Below are 24,081 nucleotides of genomic sequence, written 5' to 3'. Positions count from 1 at the left end.
GATGCTTAATGTCACTCACTATTAGGGAAATCCAAATCAAAAATACAGTGAACTATCACCTCACACCTGTCAGAAGGGCTAAAAATCAGCAACGCAAGAAACAACAAGAGTTGACAAGGATGCGGAGAAAAAGGAAGCCTCTTGCACTCTTGGTGGAAAACAGTATGGAGTTTTTCTCAAAAAGTTAAAAGGGGAACTGTCCTATGATCCAATGCTTGCACGGCTATTTACCTCCCAAAATACAAAAGCACTAATTCAAAGGGACAAAGAGATACACATCCCTATGTTTATAGCAGCATATTTACAATAACCAAATGATGGAAGCAGCTCAATTGTCCATCAGTAGATGAATGGATAAAAAAATATGGTAAATATATATACACAGTGGAATATTTTTCAGCCTCTTAACTACAGAGAACTGATGGTTACCAGAGGGGAAGTGAGCAGGAGGATGGGTGAAATAGTTGATGGAGATTAAAAGGTTGTAATGAGCCCTGGGTGATGTATTGAATTGTTAAATCATTATATTGTACACCCGAAGTTAATATAACAGTCTATGTTAACTATACTGAAATTAGAATAAAAACTTAATACATAAAAAATATTAACAGAAAATCCATGAAGATCTCAGGAAACAAACTGGGGGTTTATGGAGTGGAGGGGCATGGGAGGGATGAGTGGCTGGGTGATGTACGTTGGAGAGGGTGAGTTGTGTAAGACTGTGAATTGTGTAAGACTGTGGTGCACCCTGTGAATTGTGTAAGACTGATGAATCACAGACCTGTACCCCTGAAACAAACAAAACATTATATGTTAATGAAAAAAAGAAAATTCATGAAGAATAAACAGTATGAAAAGATGTTTGACTTCAGTGATAACCAGGAAAAAGAAAATTGAAAAACTAACTATTGATAATTGAATGACCACATAATTGACAAATATACCAATGATTGAATTTCTATTTTATAGTGAAATGTGGAATAGAGATTTTAAGAGATCAAATCCTGTGTCATTACACCTATGACATTCAAAACAAAAGCTACAAGCTTAATTTCAAATTAGTTTGTTTTGTTTATACTCCATCAGTTACTCATATCTGTTCATATCTCATTCATTCATATTTATAGCACATATCAAACTCTCTCCCTTCTAATCATTACCCCCAGCCCCCCTCTTCCTCTTTCTTTCTCTCCTTTTCTTTCTTCTTCTTCTTTTTAAAATGGCTGATCCATGTTGAATCACTATATTGTACACCTGAAATTAATGTAACACTGTATGTTAAAAGAAATTAAAAACTTAAAAAATAAGTAAAATGGCTGATCTATTTAAGATAACTTTCAGTCATCAAGACAGCCACCAAATTCAGCATTTAGGGTCTCCTAGAAACAAGAACATTTTCATACATAATTACAATAGCATTATCACACCTGAGATATTAAACATTAATATACATATATTTAGTACAGTCTATATACAAATCTCTCCAATGATAAAAACTTGGTTTTGGTGGGGAGGGCACATGGGTGGCTCAGTCGTTAAGCATCTGCCTTGGCTCAGGTCCTGATCCCAGGCTCCTGGGATTGAGCTCTGCATCAGGCTCCCTGCTCAGCGGGAAGCCTGCTTCTCCTTCTCCCACTCCCCCTGTTTGTGTTCCCTCTCTCACTGTGTCTCTGTCAAATAAATAAACAAAATCTTTTTAAAAAATATTTGTCTTTTATTAGATGTTTGTTAACATATAATTCACATACTATACCATTTATCCATTTAAAGTATAAAATTAATTTTTATGTACTCATAATTGTGTAACCATCACCATAATCAGTTTTATTTATTTTTTTTAAAAGATTTTATTTATTTATCAGAGAGAGGGTGGGGAGAGAGCGAGCACAGGCACACAGAATGGCAGGCAGAGGCAGAGGGAGAAGCAGGCTCCCTGCTTAGCAAGGAGCCCGATGTGGGACTCCATCCCAGGACGCTGGGATCATGACCTGAGCCGAAGGCAGCTGCTTAACCAACTGAGCCACCCAGGCGTCCCACCATAATCAGTTTTAGAACAATTTCATAACCCCCCCCCCCAAAAAAAATCTCATTAACAATCACTACCCATTTTTCCCTAGCAATCACCACCTTACTTGGTGGATTTGCCTGTTCTTAATATTTCATATAAATCATATCATATAATATGTTGCTCTTGGGATTGGCTTCTTTTAATTGGCATAATGTTTTCAAGGTTTATCCATATTATGGTATGTAAGAATACTTTATTTCATTGCTGAAAAATATTCCACTGTCTGGATATACCACATTCTTTATCCAGTCATCAGTTGATGGTGGTTTCCACATTAGGGCTGTTGTGACTGATGCTGCTATGAACACTCATGTACAAGTATTTGTTAGTACTTCAGCTTTTTAGGTATATACTGTTGGGTCCCCAGTGTTGGGTCCCAACAGTAATGGGTCCATGATTAAAGGAGCGAGTCTGATACAAAGCGAAGGTCAAGCAAAGCTTTATTTCGCACCAAGCATCGAGAATCAAACTGTCCGGCGCGACCCCTCTCAGCCTCACAGACTAGCTTTTATAGAGCAAAGGCCATGTGGTTGAACCTGGCCACACACAGGTAGCTAATGAGATTGCAATACACAGAGAAAGCTGCACAGTCATGCTAGGTCACACACAGGTAGCCAATTGAACTATAATTCACCCCATAGTAGACGTTTGAACTAGCCTATCACCTTGGTGAGAACTGGTGCCCAAAAGCAGGGCCCACACTCCTTGGTAGCTAGGGAGACTGTATGTGCCCTTTACTGATTGGATGTCTCCAGCAGACCCGACTCATCCCTGCAAACAGGCTGTAATCTCCACCTGACCTGACCCACACTTGTATTTGGGCTTTGTTACCTGGGACTGGTTTCCCGGACTTGCTTTTAAGTAATTTCCCCTGGGGGGAGGACGGGGCAGGGTCAATTTAAGTTTTACTGCATAAACAACAAAATGGCTGTTCAACTGAGGTGGGGCCACTCTGGCTAAATAGGCCCTTACAATACCAAGGAGGGGAACTGCTGGATCATATGGCAGTTTAACATTTTGAGGAATCACCAAACTGTTATCACTCACCTTCCCTCCTTCCAATGACCCCTGTCTTCTGCCTGCTTTCTAGCACATGCGCTATACCTCAGCCACACTGAACTTCCTTTGCCTTTAAAAAGCTCCAGGCTCTCTCACCTCTGAGTTTTTCTATACGCTATTTCCTCTCTAGATACTTTCATTTTCTTTTCTGGAGAACTCCTCAGGTTCTGCTTAAACTTCATTAAAAAAAAAAAAGTCTTTTCTGACCTAATGGATAAGGTTAGGTGTCCTTAATATGCACTCTTTTTTTTTTTTTTTAAAGATTTTATTTATTTATTTAACAGAGAAAGATCACAAGTAGGCAGAGAGAAAGGGGGAGACAGGCTCCCCATGAAGCAGAGAGCCCGATGCAGGGCTCAATCCCAGGATCCTGAGATCGTGACCTGAGCTGAAAACAGAGGCTTTAACCCACTGAGCCACTCAGGGGCGTCCTTAATATGCACCCCTAACACATCTAGTATTTTCCCTATGATAATATTTTTGATGCTTGGCAGTAGCTTGTTTAGTTACTACGTCTGCCAACTATCTAGCTGGTCTTTGAGGGCAGGAACCATGTCTATCTTGGTTTTTCCCACAGTTGTGAGCTCAGCGCCTTGCACATGGTAGGTACCCAGTAAATATTTCTAGAAGAAATGCATTAATGAACTAATGGATTAAGGATTTCCTTGGTGAATCAATTGACGCAATGCTTGCTATCATGGGGCTTAAAGCCCACCTGAGAAGAAAAAGTTGGTATATGTGGAAGAAATCATTGGACAACACATAACAGTGGTGACCAAGTGCTACAGTATTTGACTCTGATAACTACTGTAGTGGACAGATATTGGCAGAAGGTAAAGAAGGGAGATACTAATGTGGGCTGTAATGGCTGGGGAAAGCTTTCTTGAGATCAGTCTTAGAGTAAGCCCAGAATTTTGTCTCAGGGTATGACTTACTCAGAAATGTGCAGGAGTAAGGGTGGATGGGAGGACTGGGCTTGTTAATAATGAGTTTCTTTGGGACCCAGGGATCCCAGGGGTCAGAGCATTATAGAAGACAGGAGTTGGAAGACAATGGCAGGGCCTCTAGCTGAAGGGGAAGTAACAAACAGGAGGCAGGCTCTGCCACACTAAGGCAAGCTGGGTAAGCTGAGAGGGGGTTCAGAGGAGGTAGTTACTCCAAAAAAATCCCCTTTAACAGATTAAATTAAGATTCCATAATTATACAGTGCAATTCTTGCAGGATGATTTAGAAGTCATCAGCCTCATTGTTTTCCTCTCTCAACAGCGATTCCTATCTCTGAGCATAACTGGGAATCATCAGAGCTATTAGTGGGAAAAAATAAATTGTATGTTTGTGGAGTACTTTATACTTTGCAAGTGCCAATCATTCCAAACCTGCAATTCTGCAAGGTAGGTAAGATTCATTAATGATGGAGCGTAAGGTTGGAGGAGTTCAACAATTTGCCAAGGTAAATGATGGAGTCTGATTCCTGTGGGCTCCTAAATGTTTTGCTTGGGGGTGAGGTAAACAGAGTGTAAAAGACCATTTTGGGAGCCCCCTTCCATGAAGCCAGTTTTCCTCACCCTCCATTGAGTTATCCTAGTATTAGTATCTTTGGCTAGGGATAGATTTAAGTCATAACTTCAGAGGAAATCCTCACTCTTTGGGTTCCAAATGTTTGTCCTTTCTGGGCCAGTAGTTTCTTCCACCCCATAATATCCCTTTCCACTTACTTTACTTGCACAGAGATGTTCTGCTCATGGATAGTGTGGGGGATAGAGATGAGGGTAGAGGCACTTGGGAAAATACAGCATCCTCATCACAGAACTTAATGATGGCAGTAGTAAATCTTACCAATGTCACACTTGGCCTTAACTTTCTTTGCCAGAATAAATTAGGTACAGTTGTGTTACTTTTGAGCCTATTGGGGAACAACAACAACAACAAAACACCCAAACTGACGTCTTGCCATTTGCAACAATGTGGATGGAACTAGAGGGTATTATGCTGAGCGAAATAAGTTAATCAGAAAAAGACAATTATCATATGATCTCACTGATACGAGGAATTTGAGAAAAAAGACAGAGGATCATAGGGGAAGGGAGGGAAAAATGAAACAAAACCAGAGAGGGAGACAAACCATAAGAGGCTCTTAATCTCGGGAAATAAACTGAGGGTTGCTGGAGGGAAGTGGGTGGGCAGGGGGATAGCTGGGTGAGGGACATTGGGGAGGGTATGTGATATGGTGAGAAAAAAAATTGTTTTTTAAATAAATTAAATTTTTAAAAAAGTTTCTTGGCCAGGTCATGGTACAGGTATGGGTGTAGTAAGGGGATCCCAGATTGACTGGCTCCAGGGCCCAGAACTTAAATGCACACTGGGGTCCTCCCAAATTCAGCTGCTTACCCTGCTGTCCATCTCATTCCTTCTCCCTTCTAACTCTTGCTTCTCTGACTGGTGTCCCTTGGGTCAATCAAGTCTTTTTTTTTTTTTTTTTTTTTTTAAGTTTTGAAAGAGAAAACAGACAAGATTTTCATGTGGGTTAGGAGAGTATTAATGGAGGTAACAAAGAAATTAAAGTGGAGGAGCCATTTTTCTGGTAGTTCAAGTGTTTGGAACTGGACCTGAAGTGCTGGGGCCTGGGTTCTAGTGCAACTGACGATGAGAGAACATCTAGTGCCTTCTAATCTGCAGCAACTGAGACCTTCGTGCCATTCTGCAGTTGGAGGAACCCCCCATGGTTCTCAATGGTTCCCAGGCTGTGACAGGTGCAGAACATGGGCTCAGATCAGTTTTGACTCATCACCTCCTTTGCCACACCACTGAGGTGGGTGGTTGAGGGGGTGTGTAAACTGGGTGGGCAAACAAATAGATGGGCTTTTCTTTGGAGTAGGAGTGCTGGGTGCAGTTTGGTGAGAAGGATGCAGGTGCTGATGGTTATAAGGTGGTAGAGCTCCACTTGGTTCTGCACACTCCTTGCTCCAGATAAAGCTGGTTGAGAGGCAGCTTGGGAGAATACACACACACACACGCACGCATACATACACACACATATTCACACTTTCATACAAATTATTCTTAATTTTAAAAAGGTAAAACAAAAGCAATGTGAAAATGGGAAACCAAACTGTTGTCTCAGAATTCATTCTCCTGGGCCTGCCCATTGATCCAAATCAGCGAGACCTGTTCTATGCCCTGTTCCTGGTCATGTATGTTACCACCGTCCTGGGGAACCTGCTCATCATCATCCTCATTCGCCTGGACTCCCACCTCCACACGCCCATGTATTTGCTTCTCAGCAATTTATCCTTCTCTGACCTCTGCTTCTCGTCTGTCACAATGCCCAAATTGCTGCAGAACATGCAGAGCCAAGTCCCATCCATCCCCTATGCTGGCTGCCTGACTCAGATGTACTTCTTCCTGCTTTTTGCAGACCTGGAGAGCTTCCTCCTGGTGGCCATGGCCTATGACCGCTATGTGGCCATCTGCTTCCCCCTGCACTACACCACCATCATGAGCCCCAAGCTCTGTCTCTCCCTGGTGGTGCTTTCCTGGCTGCTGACTACTTTTATCTCATTATTGCACACCCTGCTCATGGCTCGGCTGTCTTTCTGTGCTGATAATGTGATCCCTCACTTTTTCTGTGACATGTCAGCTCTGCTAAAGTTGGCCTGCTCTGACATTCAGATAAATGAAATGGTAATCTTTATTTTGGGAGGGCTCATCATTATTGTTCCATTTCTCTTGATCTCTTCATCCTATGCACGGATTTTGTCTTCCATCCTCAAGGTACCTTCCGCCAGGGGCATCCGCAAGACCTTCTCCACCTGTGGCTCCCACCTCTCTGTGGTGTCTCTCTTCTATGGGACAATCATTGGCCTGTATTTGTGCCCATCAGCTAATAATTCTACTGTTAAGGAGACTGTCATGGCTGTGATGTACACTGTTGTCACCCCCATGCTGAACCCCTTCATCTACAGCCTGAGAAATCAGGACATAAAGGGAGCCTTGGGAAGAGCCTTTTCAAAGTGGACAATACAGCTTTTTTGGGACAGAGACTCTAAAGATTAAAGTATGTTTTCAAACAGTAGATGTAATATCGACAATGAGTAGTGTCTGTAAAGTCTAGTGGTATCCATGCTAATTCAGCCCTAACAGCACCTCTTGGGTTTTTCCCACATGTCACTAGTGGTGGGTCTATTGTACCTCTTGGGTTTACCACAGTTTCTGGGGGTGATGTACAACAAGACCGACATGTAGTGGACACTTAGAAATTATGATTCAAATTTGAATAAATACCACTCTAACCTTAGTGTTTATTGCACAATAAGAAAATGTTCAGTAGTTCCTAATTCTCTAAGAAGTAAATCCAAATTTCTCAACCACTTCAGTGCTTTGCTTCTGACAAATATGTTTATTCCATGAAGAATATCTTCTAATTTATTATGTACATCCTGTTGTAATTTTTTACTATCCCAAGGATCATCATTTCTTCCCTTGTTGACCTATTCTGTACTTAATTTTCATTTCATGTCTTGATTCACCTTTTTAATGAACACATTCTAAAATTTCTTTTTCCTTTGATTTGTTCTATCACTTGTCAGTTAATGACAGATTACTTCTTTTGATAATATTTGTATTTTGGATGAGAATTTATTTTTTGAATTAAAATCATATGATAAGCAATGAACCATGTGATTCTGTTATGAATTGTTAATTTATAGGAACTACAATGGAAACTCACATATAGCCTAAGGCAGCACAAACAGTGACAGAGGGATTAGAATCTATTTATTACTCTCAGGTGGATTTTTCCTCTGAATATTATGCTAATTTTGTGATGCTTTCTTCATTTATTTCTTTTTTATGAATTTCAGTGTCTTGAAGACAGGTGCTCTCTAATCTCTTTAATGATGAGTTCAGTGCCTTGTAGTTGCTAAATGTAGAATAGTAATTGATTTTAATTGAATGCATTTTCATATGTGTCTTGAAATTAATGTGTGCCTTTAAAAATCTCACCTTAAAAAAACGTTTTCCTAATAATTCCAACTTTGACCTTATTTCTTCTTCAAAAATTTTTATTGATTACAAAAAGAAAACATTCTCATTGAAAATTATCCAACCAATAAAGAAAGAAATAATAAAGTGAGAATGTGAGGGTTCCCCAAAGTTCTGCTCTCCCCGTGAAGGCAGTTAAAGGTTGGGGAATATTCAATATGCATAGATATTTTCTATGCAAAGACTAACTTTGCATGTAATAAGTGAGATTAAATTATGCGTTCCATTTTTTCGTGTTGTTACATAAAATATATTTTGAGTTCATTATTTCATATAAAGACATATAATCCTTTTAGAATCTGTATAGTGTTTTGTTGAATGGATGTATTAATCATAATTTATTTAAATAATCTGGGTTGTGAGTTCTTTATTATTTTGAACAATACTTCAATTTTATTGCCTGGTCCATGTGTTTTATTGTGGACTTGTGCTTTGATTTTAAGGACACATTCTTAGAAATGGGCTTACTAGATCAAAAATATGTTATAATTGGGTAGAAGTTTCCAAATTGCCTCCAAGGAATTCTGCTAACATATATTCCTACCAAAAGTGAATGAGCATAGTTGTTTCTTTACATGTTCTCAACACTGGATTTTTTGTTCTCCAACTATTTATCAACCTAATATCAAAACATGAGATTTTACTATTTTTTTTTTAAAGATTGATTTATTTATTTGAGAGAGAGAGAGAAAAAAAAAAAAAAACTCGAGCAAGGGGAGGGGCAGAGGGAAAGAGTTTCCAGCAGACACCCCACTGAGCGAGGAGGCCAAGACAGGGCTCCATCTCAGGACCCTGGGATCATGACCTGAGACAAAATCAAGAGCCAGCTGCTTAACCTACTGAGCCACCCACGCACCCCGAGATTTTACTATTCTTAAATTGAATTTCTAAACATATCAATAAGGTCAAACATCTCTTTATATTAACTGCTGTTCCTTGAGCGTGTAATTTGAGCACGTCCTTTCCCTCAAGTCAATTTCCTTTTTTCTTGTGATGCCACTTTATCTATCTTGTAAACCACATTTCCCTCAATCTGTTCAACTTCTAACTTTGGTAGTAATGCATTTTTCCCTCACTAAGATCATAAACTTCAAAGTAGACTAAGTTGATTTTTATTTCTTGATATATATTTTTTCTTTGACACGCTTAGAAAAGGCTTTTCTATACCCAAATTAATGTTATCATTATCATTATCATCATTATTATCTCATTATTTTTTCTAGTTCTTGCACAGTTTTAGTTTCTATATCTCTACTTTGATCCACCCAAAATTTTAAGGGCAACTGCCCCTTTTCTCTTCCCCCTTCCTATTGTCTTCACCTTCACAGATATGAAAAACTGATTTTATAATGTCCTAAGGCTCATGTACACCTCCTTATTGTATTATTATTATTGTATTCATCTCTGGACTCATTATACTGACATCATCCTATCTATAACAATACATGTTAGGTACCTTATGTAACAAGCCCTTCTCTATATTCTTCTCTTCCAAAACTTTCCTGACATTTTTCCCTTCAGATATGCTTTAGATCTATTTTCTTAAATTCCAATTAAAAAAAAAACCCATTGGGAAATTGACTGGAGTTACGTTGAATTATTACATTCATTTATGAATTAGAATTGGCTATTTATACAGTTGTCTCAAAAACTATAAATAACAAATATCTTTCCATTTACTCCAAGTTTTCATTACTCAGTTAAATTATGTAGACTTCTTAATTTGGTATATTGTTGTATATTGCTTTCTACATTAATTCCTAGGTATTTATTCCTAGGTATTTTACATTTTTAAAAAAATGTAAAAATATAAAAAAAATGGGGGGTCACTATTGTGTTTTTAGACAAGTAATTTTTTTACATAGGAGTTACTGATTGTTTTGTATATCAATTTTACCATAGTCCATCTTATTAAATTCTCTTTTATTTTCTAATAAGGGGTTTCAATGAAATATTTAAGCACTGAAGATACACAATCAAAGCTAATATCAGTATTGGTAAGTATGAATATTTTTTCAAATAGTTAATTCTGTTATTTCTCTTTTCTAATTGCATTTGAATACCATTTCGAAAACTACATAAAATAATAGTTATTCTAAGGAGAGTTCAGATGTTAGTGTCAGGCCCTACTCTTTATCCTTCAAAAGTTTTGGATAGCGAAGGGCATAGTAAACTTTCCCAACTTGTTTGGAGGTATTTTTGGAGAAGGCCCTTTGCAGAAGGGCCCACCAATGCATGGGGCTGCCGTATCATGGCAGTGCTAGACCACAGAAGAGAGTCTAAAATTCCGTCTCTACCTCAGCATGCACACAACTGAGATGAACCACGAGAGACCCTGGACTCTGAGAAACAAACTGAGGGTTTTGGAGGGGAGGGAGGTAGGGATTTGGGTGAGCCTGGTGGTGGGTATTATGGAAGGCATGTATTGCGTGGAGCACAGGGTGTGGTGCATAAGCAATGAATTTTGGAACACTGAAAATAAATATAAATAAATAAATACATGCACACAAACGCAGATCTTCTCAACCATGTTGGGCCATGAAGATCTGAAAAGTTCTTACACACACTGAGGGAGTGCAGATGGAATTGAAAGTTAGTGTATCTCCAGGGTCTATCAGGGTAATGAGGGAGGAGACCCTATAGCAGCAGCTCAAGTCCGAGCTCAGAACCAGAAAGAAGACATTGCTGAGTCTAACAGAATTGGTTTCTCTAAGCCTGTTTCCTGTCTTGTGCAATGAGAATAATAATATATTCCTCCTGGAATCTTGTGAGGTTCAAAGGAAATATATGCATAGAGTACTTACGTTAGGCCTCACTAAAGGTTCTCTTTTATTATTTTTAGTGCAAGGATATCATTACACTATTGTAATAGTGAAACAGTGGGAAGGCATAACTATCAATAAGGGGCTGGTTAAACTGAAGATAAAAATGAAGAAGTTCTATTTGTAGGATAAGAAAAGATCTCCTGGACTATTATTTCATGTAAAGGGAAATTGCAGAATATGTAGAGAGAGAGACTACTATTAATGTGTCAAAAGCAGGGAGAGAAAGGTAGAGGAGGTATTGAATTGGTAACTGGGATAAAGGTGGAGATCGGATTGAATGATAAGAAGAATTTTATCTTTATTTCTATTTTTGAGTTCTTGCCATGAAAATGATGGATATATTATCTAGGGAATAGAATTTTTAAAAATTTTTATAAAAATTACATCTTCCCTTAAGTTTCCAGAAAAAGAGTCTGAAGATGGTGTGGTCTACACTGCAGCACCCTGTCCCCCTAAAAACAAACAAACAAACAACAACAACAAGAAGGAACTCTTTTAAAAAGCCTTATTACACTGCTTCTTGGGTTTCCTCTCCATCCACTAGGTTGCTGCCGGCCACACTCTTCCCTCTTCCTCTCCAGAAGCTACAAGACTCATTCCCAAGTATCCTGATTGTTCCCTTCACTTTCCCAAAATTTAAAAATAATCTCTATTTTTTAAACATTCAGACAATGAGGAAACGAATTTAGCTTATTGCTATGTACCCATCCCTGTAAAATAAACATATTGCCACCTTTGCTTCAGGTCTAATTTTTCATTTCATTTCATTTTTAACTTATATACAATATAAAATTGATATACAAATAAATAAGGTGCTGCAGGATCAAAACTGCTAACGCTTGGCAAAGCTAGAAAAGGGGGGAGAGGTTCTTTTGTAATTGTTCTTATTCTTGAAATGCCTGTTAATCAGGAACTGCCCTCAGAACTCTTGGGACACAGCCCTCCACCTGAGTCCCCTTTTTAGGGCGCCCTTGACCTCCTTGTTGCGAAGGCTGTAGATAAAAGGGTTCAAGGTTGGTGTAAGCACTGCGTAGACTACGCTGGCCAGGCGGTCGTAGCGGGCTGAGTAGGCAGACGATGGCCGGAAATAGACAGAAAGGACAGAGCCAAAGAAGAGAGACACCACCACCAGGTGGGCCCCACAGGTGGAGAAGGCGCGGCGCCGGCCCCCCGCTGACCGCACTCCCAGCACCGCAACGAGGATGCGAGCATAGGAGAGCGACACGAGGAGCAGCGGGGTGAGCACCACGGCCAGGCCCTCGGAGAAGATGGCAGTTTCTGCGGCCGCCGTGTCTGAGGTCGCCAAGCTCAGCATCACGGTCATGTCACAGAAGAAGTGGCGCACAGGGGCAGGGCACGGGTAGGAGAGAGCAGAGATGAGCAGCGTGTGAAGCAGTGAGTGCAGGTGGGCCACGGTCCAGGACGCGGCCACCAGCGCTGCGCAGCGCCAGGGCGTCATGACCACCCGGTAGTGCAAGGGGCGGCAGACGGCCACCGCGCGGTCATATGACATGGCTGCCAGCAGGTAGCTCTCGGTGATGCCCAGAGCCACGAAGAAGTACATCTGGGCAAAGCATCCCTCGAAGGACACGGCCTGGCCAGGGTGGAGCAGGCCGGCCAACAGTCTGGGGACCGTGACAGTAGTAAAGCAGACATCCACAAGGCTTAGGTGACCCAAGAAATAGTACATAGGGGAGTGGAGGGCCCCATCCGATCTCACCACCACCACCATGGTCAGGTTGCCCAGCGCATTGAGCAGGAAGACACCAAGGAAGAGCAGGAAGAGCAGGGGGTGGGTGTCGGTTCCATCCACCAAGCCCAGGAGGAGGAATGCGGGGGCTGAGGTGAAGTTGGCCAGGGCCATGGAGCAGCGGGACAGGCGGGGCTGCAGAGAGCACAGAGGAGGAGCAGGCCTAAGTTCTGGCACTGCTAGCTAGGCTTCATGTCCGGGTTCATGTCCTATTTTCAAACCTCCGCTTGCTAAAAAGGCTTGGCAACCACAACTTTCCCCCAGCCCCCCCATTTTATGAAGACACGGAATCTCAGAAGGGTATCCTAAGACCTTGGGTGCTTTCAAGCTGGGAGTAAATCAGATCTGATTTTGAGACCTGTCTCTACTACTCAGGTGGTGTGACCCCTCTGAATGTTTCTTTTTCTTTCCTTGAGGAAAATACTACTAGCTACTAGCTAAAGTGTGTTGTAAAGACAAAGTGGGTAAGATATTGAAGGCACTTCTCCAAAGAAGATACACAAATGGCCAACAGACACATGAAAAAATGTTCAACGTCACTAGCCATCAGGGAGGAACAAATCAAAATCACAAGGAGAGACCAACTTACACCAGTTAGAATGGCAAAAATTAACAAGATAGGAAACAAGTGTTGGCGAGATTGAGGTTGTACACTGTGGGAATGCAAGCAGGAGCAGCCACTCTGGAAAACGGGATGGATGTTCCTGAAGACATTAAAAATAGAGCTAACCTACCACCCAGCCATTGCATTATTAGGTATTTATCCCAAAGATACAGATGTAGTAAAAAGAAGGGGCATCTGCACCCCAACGTTCATAGCAATCATGTCCACAATAGCCAAACTGTGGAAGGAGTGGAAATGTCCTTCAACCGACGAAGAGGATGTGGTCCATATACACACTGGAATATTACTCAGCCATTAGAAAGGATGGATCAACGTGGATGGAACTGGAAGGGATTGTGCTAAGTAAAATAAATCAAGCAGAAAGACAATTTTCATATGGTTTCAGTCATATGTGGAACATAAAGAATAGAATGGAGGCACAGAGGAATGGAGAGGACTCTGAATGGGAAGAAATCAGAGAGGGAGACAAACCGTGAGACACTCTGGACTCTAGGAAACAAACTGAGGGTTACAGAAGAGAGAGGGATGGGGGCACGGGGTAACTGGGTGATAGGCATTAAGGCACAGGGTGCTCTATGAAACTATTGAATTGTTGAACACTACAACAAAAAGTTATGATGTACTATGTACTATGCTGACCAAGGGAATATAATAACAAAGAAAAGAAAAGAAATGTAAAATACTTAGCACACCACCCAGCGCATAAAAATGTTACCCATCTACTTATCTACTATCTATGTACCTATCATCTATCATCATTTGCTTAGTCAAATAAGTAGCTGAGGCAGAATGGGGACCCAGACATCTGAATACCAGTTGAAGTTTCTTCATAAAACACCTTACGGCATTTGCCATTCATTTATTCACCACATATTGTGTGCTAACTGAGGAATTATTAAACTTTTCTGTCAAGGATATTAGAGTAAACATTTTAGGCTTGTGGACCATATGGTCTCTGTTGCAAGTATTCAGCTCTGCCATTGTAGCAGGAAAACAGCCATTGATGATATGTAAATGAATGGCAATGGCTATGCCCCAATAAAACTTTATTTTCAAAACAGGCAGAGGGGGCAGATTTGGCTTGTAAGACATAGTTTTCTGACCCCTGTGCTAGACACTTTGGATAACAGGGTGAGTCTTAGTTTTGCCTACAGTCCGACCTAGAGCAGATCGCAGTGTTTCACAGTTTACTAATTTTATGAACCACGTGAGAGTCAATTATTCTGCCGGAGGAGTCTGGGAAGAATTTAAAGAAGAGATGGGAATTGAATTGGGTCTTGGAGAATGAATAGAGTTTTATACTACAGACATGTTATGGTGTGGGAGGGGGAGGCATCCAGACAAGGGAAGGGGTTGTGTGGGGTTATTGGTAGAGGAGTTATAGAACGAAGAAGATAAAATTCATATATGATACTGGGGCAAGGCTTGTCTTTGTTCTGACCTCAGCTGACAGAGAACTTCAAAGTTTCTCAGTTAACCAAGTGATTCAACGATCTCAGAAACAAGGCACTCATTTTGTTCTCCACTCAATCTGTTCCTTCAAACATATTTTCTCCCATTGCTCTAAAGTTTCTATAAATGTTCTATTACTGGCCTTGTCTATGACCACTTTGCCAGGAAAAAGGGCCAGGTTTTGATGAGATCCCAGAGAGCAGACTCAGTGAGTTCTTAGCAGGAATGTTCCTTGCAAGAAGTCACTGGGGTTTGTTCTGTCTTGCCAGTGACCTAAACACAAAGTTCACCCAAGCAGTATTTGTTGAATGAAGCTTTTTAAAGAGCAATGACAGAAAAAAGAGGGAAGGGAAGGTGAAAGAGAGAAGACAGGCAACCTGCAGTGTCCACTCTTGTCGCTTCCCAGGAGAAACCCCAAATAAAGCCTATAGCCCGTTTTTTTTTTTTTCATTTCTTCTACATTTCTGCATTCATTTCTTCTGCATTCACTGTCACCCATTAGTTGTCCCAGGGAGTCATCTGCTTATGCCAACTCCACCGCTTTCCCCAGCAAAAAGCCAAAGTATAGAAGAGCCAGGACCGTGTCACCTCTCCTGTCCATCTCCTTGTGAGGTGCAGGGCTTCAGAGAGCCCGTGACCTTCCCTCCCCACCTCCGAGTGGGCAGTTGTGGGATGTAGAGGAAAGGTCACTGCCTTTGTAGTCAGAGCCACCTGGGTTTTAACGCTGATTGGCTTTGTAAACATAGACCTGCCTTCATTTCATCTCCACTCTCTTCATCTATAAAGCGGAAATACTAATCATTCCCCTCTGCATGACTGATGCCAAGACTAAATGAGGTAATATAAGTATGTAGCAGAGGATGAACGCTTAGTAGAAGTCGGTTCCCTTTCCATCAACTTCTGATGCCTTCTACCTCTTCCCCGAGGCTACTAGAAGCGGTCCAGTCCACTGTTAGTTATTTAAAGATCTTTTTTTAATCTCAGCTGAATCCCACTTCCCTGTAACTTTTCTACAAGTCACAGTTTTGGCCACCGGGGGTTAAATGTTTACTCTCCTTTCTGTGCAGCTTTTCATACCGTGTTAAAAAAAAACCCATCCTAAGTCTACTAAGTATTCTTTTCTCCAACCCAAACACCCCTGGTGCCTTAGACTCTTTCTTATAGGACCTCATTTCCAGGTCCTTTTCCATTCTGGTCACTCTCTGCTTTGTCTGTGTGTTTCTTAACTGGAACTGGACACAGTGGTCTTGCTGGGGTTGGGCTTTGTGGCTTCCCTGGGAGTAGTACTCAACTGCACACTTCATACCTATCTGTTGAGTACCTGCTTTGGGTCAGGTTTTGTATTGGTCTCTAGGATTATAAAGGCAGGTCAGCCATTGTCCTTGATCTCCAACTGTGCATAATAATAAGCACTCCACTGTGTATGTATGAACAAAGAAGGGGTAATTTCCTGTACTTGGCTGATTCAGGCAGGATTCCAAAGAAGAGGTGAGGTTTGAACTGGGGTTGGGAAGAGAATGTCAGGTAGGGGGAGAGAATGGGAACGCAGAAAAAGGTGTTTTGTAGGTGGAGAGAGCCCACATGTGGCTTCTCCCTTCCTACAACCGTAAGGCACAATATAGTGAGGCAGGGAGGAAGACAGGGTCCCAGTCAGGAAGGCAGCGGAGGAAAGTTGGGCTCTCTCTCTCACCTGCAGGGCTGCATGCCCGGCCTCAGTGCTGTCCACAGAGTTTGTGGGCTGATTTCCCTCCTGCCCAGAGGCCCCCAGTCTTCAGAACAGATGCATTCTCATCCATCTTCATCCAGAGACTCTGGTGTGTTTTCTGTGGGGTAAGACAGCAGCCTTAGAAAGAGAGAAAGCCAGAGCTATATGGACCCAGGGAATTCTTGGACCCACACTCTTTCTACTCAGTTTATGGCCCTTCCTGTCTCCACTGCCCACCAGGGACAGTGCAAACAGCTCAGCCCGGCAGCCAGAGCTTTCCACCTTGGTTCTCTGGTGGTCTCAGCTCCAACTGCTTCCACGTGCTTCCCTGTACCCTCACTGTAGGCAGGTCAGCATTGTCATTGTCCCTTATTTACACCTTTCTCACATGCCTTTGTGTACACTGCTCCCCACCCAAAATCTCTTTCTACCCTTTCCCAATACCCAGCTCTGGCTCTGCCTTCTCCAAGACCTCCTCCCCACACCATCCTTTCTTAACTTCTCGAGTCTGCACAATAACCTCTTTCCTCCATCTCTTGTGCTTAATAAATGTCAATTTCTTCTGCCACCCAGCCCTTAACACTTCTGGTGATGGGAGATAAATTGACTGAATTTTACATTGCCTCCCCTGGAAAGCCTGGCCCAGGACTAGTTTTATTTATTTCTTTCTTTTCTTTCTTTCTTTTTTTTAATAAGAAATTCTTTTTTTTTTTTAAGATTTTATTTATTTATTTAACAGAGAGACAGAGATCACAAGTAGGCAGAGAGGCAGGCAGAGAGAGAAGGGGAAGCAGGCTCCCCTTTGAGCAGGGAGCCCAATGTGGGGCTTGATCCCAAGGTCCTGGGATCATGACCTGAGCTGAAGGTAGAGGCTTTAACCCATTGAGCCACCCAGGTGCTCCCAGGACTGGTTTTCTTGAATGCAGAGCTGTTATAGTTTATTCAGAGCCCCTTCTTACAGTCTCTGATTTAATCACACATGACAGGTGTCTGCTTTGAAGTGACTAGGAAGGACTTATTAAGGTCACAGAATGAGGCAGAGATCCTCAGGATATAGAACCAGAAACCCCATTTCCCAGGCAGCTTGTAGAAGAGGTCACCTTTGTAACAAACTCTTAGACGCACCAAGACACAGAAGTACACAGGGATATGAGCCTGCACACAGACATAGACATACCCTGATAAACCCAGTCACATGGACAACGCAAGGACACACTCACACCCACCACCAGGACAAGAATAGACACACATGGGCACACTTGGACACCTGATAACAGTCATTAAACAGAGGTGTAGACATATACACAGATCGGTCCATAGACATACAGGCCAGGAACATGGAAAGACCCAGACGTAGACCCCTATACCCCAAAATGCCAGACATGTAGAGACCTGAATGGATTCTTCCACACAGCAGGAGTCAACATACAAACACCAACAGTTTCCTCCTTCCTCTCACTCTTGCCAAAGGTCTCCATTTGCTTTATCAGAGTGGGGCATGGTCAGTGACAAACAAGAGAAGCCATCACTGGCCCCCAGCACTCTCAGTCCTGGGAGTTTTTCTTTTCTGTCTTTCTCTTTTTTTCTCTTTCTTCCTTCCTTCCTTCCTTCCTCCCTCTCTTTCTTTCTTTTGAGGGTATGAGTCAGGGGATTGGGGGGCGGCAGAGGGAGAGAGAGAATCTTAAACAGGCTCCAACCCTGCACACAGCCAGATGTGGGGTTCAATCTCATGACCCTGAGATCATGACCAGAGCCAAAATCAGGAGTCAGACACCTAACCAACTAAGCCCCTCAGGTAACCCTCAGTCCTGAGAATTTCTATCCAATTCCTTGACTCCAGTCTCCTCCTGGTCAGCCCAGATTCTTCTCTCAGTAACATCCAGAACAGCCTTCTCTTCAACCAGTTTTAATCCAAGAGGAGTCCTTCCCCCTCCAAGGGCTTCCTCCTTCCTCTGTTTCCCTCTGCCAATTTCTTATTCATTTCTCTTTAATCATTTACACAGCAATCTTACCTGCTTTATCTATTCTATGTCAAGTGGCATTCAGAACTTTATGAATAAGACACAATCAAAGAGTTCATCTTCCTATCTTGGTATCAGCAACTGGCAATGATTTTAAGATCACCTAACTCAGCAGCCATGTCAACAATGGGAAACAAGGCCTAGAGAATACTGTGCGTGAAGTCATTCAGCAATCTGGGGACAGAGCCAGGAATTAAATCCAGGGCTCTAAACCCTACCTTGTCGTGTGCATTTCCTCATCCTCTCGGCCATGTATTGGCGGGTACGTCTCATTTTTCTCTCTCCCTCGCCCTCTCTTCCTTGCTTTAGCTCCTTGCCTTTTTGCCATTGATTATTCTGCTCGGTACCAGCAAGTGTCCTGCCTGACCTCTTACCTGTGAGTACAATGGGCTCTGCTCTCCACACCCGATACCAGAGGCTGATTTGCTACCATCAGGGGGAAAGTGAAGACGGAAGATTTACCTCAACAGCCAAGGGTGAGAAGAGTGGCCTGCTGGCTGGGAGCACAGGGGGCCACTCACTAATTAATTAACCAGGAAGCTTCATGGAGAATGGCCATGAGGCCCCGTCAGCCCTCATGCAACATGGCTTCTCTCCACCCCTTCTAGAGAGACTGAGTAAGGAGAGAGAATGAAAGAACCCAGGAATCCAGAATTGGGAAACACACCCTTCAATGTGGTGACAACCTGTGACCAACTGTGCTCAGAAGATACACTCAGGGCTCTGACTCTTTCTAAGAGGGTGCTAATGGCCTGAGAGGGACAGGGCTTGTTGGCAATCGTAGAGCCAGGGACCCTGGTCTGTTCTCCCTGCCGTTTAAACCCCACATCCTCCCAGAAGTTCTCCCTGAATATATTCTGAAACTCTCCTCAGTAGATATACTGAGCTGCAACCATCACCCCTAAATCTGGAACCTCACTGTGATTTGCCTGTTCAGAAAGAGCTCTCTCTTCTGACCCAGCTCTGGGGAAAGCAGCTAGGTGGAGCTGGGGACCCTGATGCCCAGTCTCCCAGCCTGGACTCACAAAGCCCTTCTTCGAGCCCCAGGCCCACCTCAGCCCCAGAGGTTCCTCCTGACCTAGAAGTTGAAGGAGGGAGGAGGGGCTGGAGTTGCCAGCAGATTGCCGCCAGGAAACAGGCTCAGAGAGTGCCTATGGAATTGCTCTTTGTGGGCTTCAGGAGTGTTGCCTTCTGTCGCCCATAGTCCCAGTCAGAGATGCTAGGATCTCAGCCCTGGCCAGCTGGAGCCAGGACAAGAGGATTTCTGCTCCTTGTTCCAGAGCCTTTGACTCGTCTGTCCTCTTTTGCCTGACACAGCAGCCCTTCCGCCTCTGAGGGGCAACCTAATTCCCAGGCTGACAAATTTCTTGTGAGGCAGTAAGCTTGTGGAACTAACTGGTAGCAACATCCCAGGGGATGAACCTCTCCAGGAAGACTACTGAAAGCATTGTTCACCATCCACGGGGTGCTGGCCCCACTGGGCTCTGAGGAGTGTCAGAGTAGTCATGGAACAAGTGAGGTATTCCAGTCCTGACCAGCTGTGGGACTCTGGGCAAGAGTCTTCCCTCTCTGGGCCTCTGTTTCCTCATTGGTAAATTGAGAAGGAGGTACTGACAGAGTCTGATCACCCCTTCTTGTTAGAGAATGGAACATTTGGACAGACCCTGAATAGTTGACATTCAAATCCGCGGGGTTGGGGGAGGCTTGGGTAGAGGAAGTATGATGCACTGTGTGTCTGCGGGGCTTAGAGTAGAAGGTGTGCCTGTGGCTTTGTGTTCAGGGAGAATTTCTGGGAGGAAGTGGGGTTTAAATGGCAGAATAATGGGAGGATGTGGGTGTTTAAGAGGGCAGTATGGGCAAATCCAGGGATGTGGGGAGCACAATTTATGCAGATGGGCCACCCACGAGAAATACAATGGAAGGGAAAGGCTGCCTGCACAAGTTTCCAGTAGGAAAGAAGGTCCATGCATCCACTTTCAGGTTCTCTGGCATCTTCTTGCCATTACTGGCTGTGAGACCTTGGGGAAGTTACTCAAATTTCCTGTACTTGAATGTCCCACCTGTAAAATGGAGAAATAATAGAACCTGCTTCATAGGGATGCTGTGAGGAATGTAAGCCCTTGGAACAGTGCCCAGCACACAGCAACCATAGGCTACATGTTGGCTGTTAGTGTTATCATCCTGTGTGCTAGATGTCTTAGGGTTTGCTCTTGTGCCCTTTGGACCTGGATTTTTTTTTTTTTAAAGAAAGCACCTTGGATCTTTCCATTCCCCTGGTAAACATGAAATAACTGTTGTTCAATGATAAAGAGACACTCTCTTCTTATTAGCTGACTCAAATAGCTAGTAGCTGTCTCAAATAGATCTGAGGATACTATCTAATGTCTTAAGAATATCACTGTTGTTACAACATGTGATAATATGTTCCATTTACTGTGTTCCTATTGTTTAACAATGCTAAGTACTACTGCATGATAGAAACATGTTTGCCATGGAAGAATGGCAATAACTCTTCAGAGACTTGCTTAAGGCATGAGTTTCTTTCCTTTTTTTTTCAAAAAGAATTTTTATTATGGTAAAATACAGATTAAATTTACCATTTTAACCATTTTTAATAACTTTTATAAACTAAGTATAATTAATACAGTGTTAGTTTCAGGTGACAATATAATGATTCAATAATTTTATACATTTCTCAGTGCTCATCAAGATAAACGTATTCTTTTTTTTTTAATAATTTTTTATTTTTTATAAACATATATTTTATCCCCAGGGGTACAGGTCTGTGAATCACCAGGTTTACACACTTCACAGCACTCACCAAAGGATAAACGTATTCTTAATCCCATTTTATCTATTTCACCCATTCCTCCACCTGCTTCCCCTCTGGCAACCACCAGTTTGTCCTCTGTATTTAATAGCCTGTTTTTTTCTTGTCTCTTTTTTTCCTTTTGTTCATTCATTTTGTTTCTTCAATTCTGCCTATGAATGAAAGCATATGGCATTTTTCTTTCTCTGACTTATTTTACTTAGTTTTATGCCCTCTAGATCCATCCATGTTGCTGTAATTGGCAAGATTTCATTCTTTTTTGTAGCTGAGTAATATTCCATTGTACATATACACCACATCTTATTTATCCATTCATCTATTGATGGATATTTGGGTTGTTTCCTCTTGTAAATAATGCTGCAATAAACATAGGGGTTCAGAGTAAAAGAGACTATCAACAAAACAAAAGACAACCTGTGAATAGAAGAATTTGCAAATAGTATAACTAGTAAGAGGTTAATATCCAAAATATATAAACAACTTAAACAACTCAACACACACACACACACACACACACACACACACACACACACACTACACAACAACCCAAAACAAATAATCCAATAAAAAAATGGACAGAGAACCAGAACAGACATGTTTCCAAAGAAGACCTATGGATGGCCAACAGACACATGAAAAGATGCTCAACATCACTAATCATCAAAGAAATGCAAATTAAAATCACAATAAGATATAAACTTTACATTGTCAGAATGGCTAAAATAAAAAACACAAGAAATAGCAAGTGTTGGAGAGGATGTGGAGAAAAGGGAACACTCTTACACTGTTGGTGAGGATGCGAACTGGTGCAGTCACTGTGGAAAACAGTGTGGAGATTCCTCAGAAAGTTAAAAATAGAACTATTGTATGATCCAGTAATCCCACTACTGGGTATTTACCTAAAAGAAAAAAGAAACACTAATTTGAAAAGACACATGCACTCCTATGTTTATTGCATCTTAACTACATTTAAGTATACAGTTTAGTAGTAGTAATTACTGCTTTTCTTTTCAAATTTATTTTTTCTTAAAATTAAAGAATGTTCTTATTTATTCCCCTCCTTATGTTTAAAATTTCTTTATTTCACTTTCCCCTATTCTAAGGGTAATAAAGAAAAAAATGTCTCCTCACATATCCCACCTCTACAAGGTAATCAGTTTGGACAGCCAGGTTCCATGCTTTTCTCCCAGCACCTACAAACTTATATCTGTCCATCCATCCACCTATCCATCCATCTACCCATCATCTGTTCATACATACACACACGCACACGTATAAAGTTTTTAAAAATACATATATTTTAGTAGAAAGAGAAGATAAGTATAAAGGAAATATGTAGAGATATTGGCAAAGGATTTTATCTTCTAGTAAAGCAAGTATTTTCATTGTCTTTATTCCCCTTCAACACACATGCAATGCTGAGCATTGTGGAAAGTTAAAAAAAGTTCCTTTTTTTACCAATTCCAGACCTTAAGTTAAAAAAATAAACTACATGGTGGTCACGTTAATAACTGCATTTTCCATGACATGGACATGTCACGAGTTATTTAATTATTATTGTCATTTTGAATGAATTATTAAGGAAGGTATGTCAACTCAGGCCTTATTTTTTTTCTTCCTTGACACTAACCTAGAACCCCACAGAGAAAATCCAGGGTCAAAGAGATGAACGTTTCTCTAACTCCTGACAAATGTGGAGAAGAAATCATCAAGCAAGCCTTTTTACTAATGACACTGCCATCAGCAGTGATGAATGTGCCTTCTCCTCACTGTGATGTACAATCCTGATTTTTAGTATTACCATTTTTTTTCTTCATTTTTGTCTCTGTGGAAAACAGAACCTTGCTTTCATTTCCTTTGACTGTGAGGGCATTTCTCTGCAATCACGTGAGGAACAGCTGTGCTCACCGAGTTTCATCTGCCTCTTTCAGCATAGTATAGATAACACCAGATCAGGGTCTTGGCCTGACTTGGCCTCTGCCCCTGAGAAGCATTAAGCCATAAAATGAGACATTTAATGTTTGCTCTTTCTTCAGTGTAAACCATTGGAAACAATTGTATTTTTATTTTATTTTGATTTTATTTATTTATTTGAGAAAAAGAGCATGAGCAAGAGAGCACACCAGCAGAGGGAGAGGGAGAAGCAGACTCCCTGCTGAGCAGGAAGTCCAATGTGGGGTTTGATCTGGGGCTTGATCTCAGGATCCTGAAATCATGACCCAAGCCAAGGGCAATTGCTTAACCAACTGAGCCATCTAGGCATCCCACAAGTTTTATTTTTATATTAGCATAGTTATAATTCTCTGACAAATGAATAAATGCAGGATAAATATCATCAAGTTTCACCTAGGTTTAAACTGACTTGTGCAGAAATTTCCAAAGATGCTGTGCCAGATGAACACAAAAAGACATACATATTATATTTTAAAATATGTATGTTATAATATTCATATATTGTAATTTAAAAATATAATTTTTGTGTTTAAAATATTCATGTAGGGCACCTGGGTGGTTCAGTCTTTAAGCACCTGCTATCCACTCAGGTCATGGTCCCAAGGTCCTGGGATCCAGCCCTGCATTGGGCTCCCTGCTTGGCAGAAAGTCTGCTTCTTCCTCTCCCACTTCCCCTGCCTGTGTTCCCTCTCTCACTGTGTGTCTCTCTGTCAAATAAATAAAATCTTTAAAAAAAATAAAATATTTATGTAA

The 24,081-nt window shown here is 41.7% G+C and overlaps 2 protein-coding genes across 2 annotated transcripts; one reads left to right on the top strand and one right to left on the bottom strand.

The window, feature by feature from the left end:
* The first annotated feature begins 6,223 nt into the window (after positions 1–6,223).
* On the top strand, positions 6,224–7,180 carry LOC132003258 (olfactory receptor-like protein DTMT). The gene has a single exon (XM_059378584.1). The coding sequence runs from the start codon at positions 6,224–6,226 to the stop codon at positions 7,178–7,180; it is 957 nt and encodes a 318-aa protein (XP_059234567.1).
* A 4,731-nt stretch (positions 7,181–11,911) lies between these two features.
* Positions 11,912–12,856, bottom strand: LOC132003257 (olfactory receptor 1L4). Its single transcript, XM_059378582.1, has one exon. The coding sequence runs from the start codon at positions 12,854–12,856 to the stop codon at positions 11,912–11,914; it is 945 nt and encodes a 314-aa protein (XP_059234565.1).
* Between the last annotated feature and the right edge of the window lie 11,225 nt (positions 12,857–24,081).

Source organism: Mustela nigripes, chromosome 16, assembly GCF_022355385.1.
Source record: "Mustela nigripes isolate SB6536 chromosome 16, MUSNIG.SB6536, whole genome shotgun sequence".
NCBI lineage: Eukaryota > Metazoa > Chordata > Mammalia > Carnivora > Mustelidae > Mustela > Mustela nigripes.
Note: the sequence above shows the minus strand (reverse complement) of the source record. Positions and strands in the feature narration are given on the sequence as shown.

Coding starts and splice junctions, on each gene's coding strand:
- LOC132003258 (XM_059378584.1), top strand. CDS start 6,224: ATGGGAAACCAAACTGTTGTCTCAGAATTCATTCTCCTGGGCCTGCCC.
- LOC132003257 (XM_059378582.1), bottom strand. CDS start 12,856: ATGGCCCTGGCCAACTTCACCTCAGCCCCCGCATTCCTCCTCCTGGGC.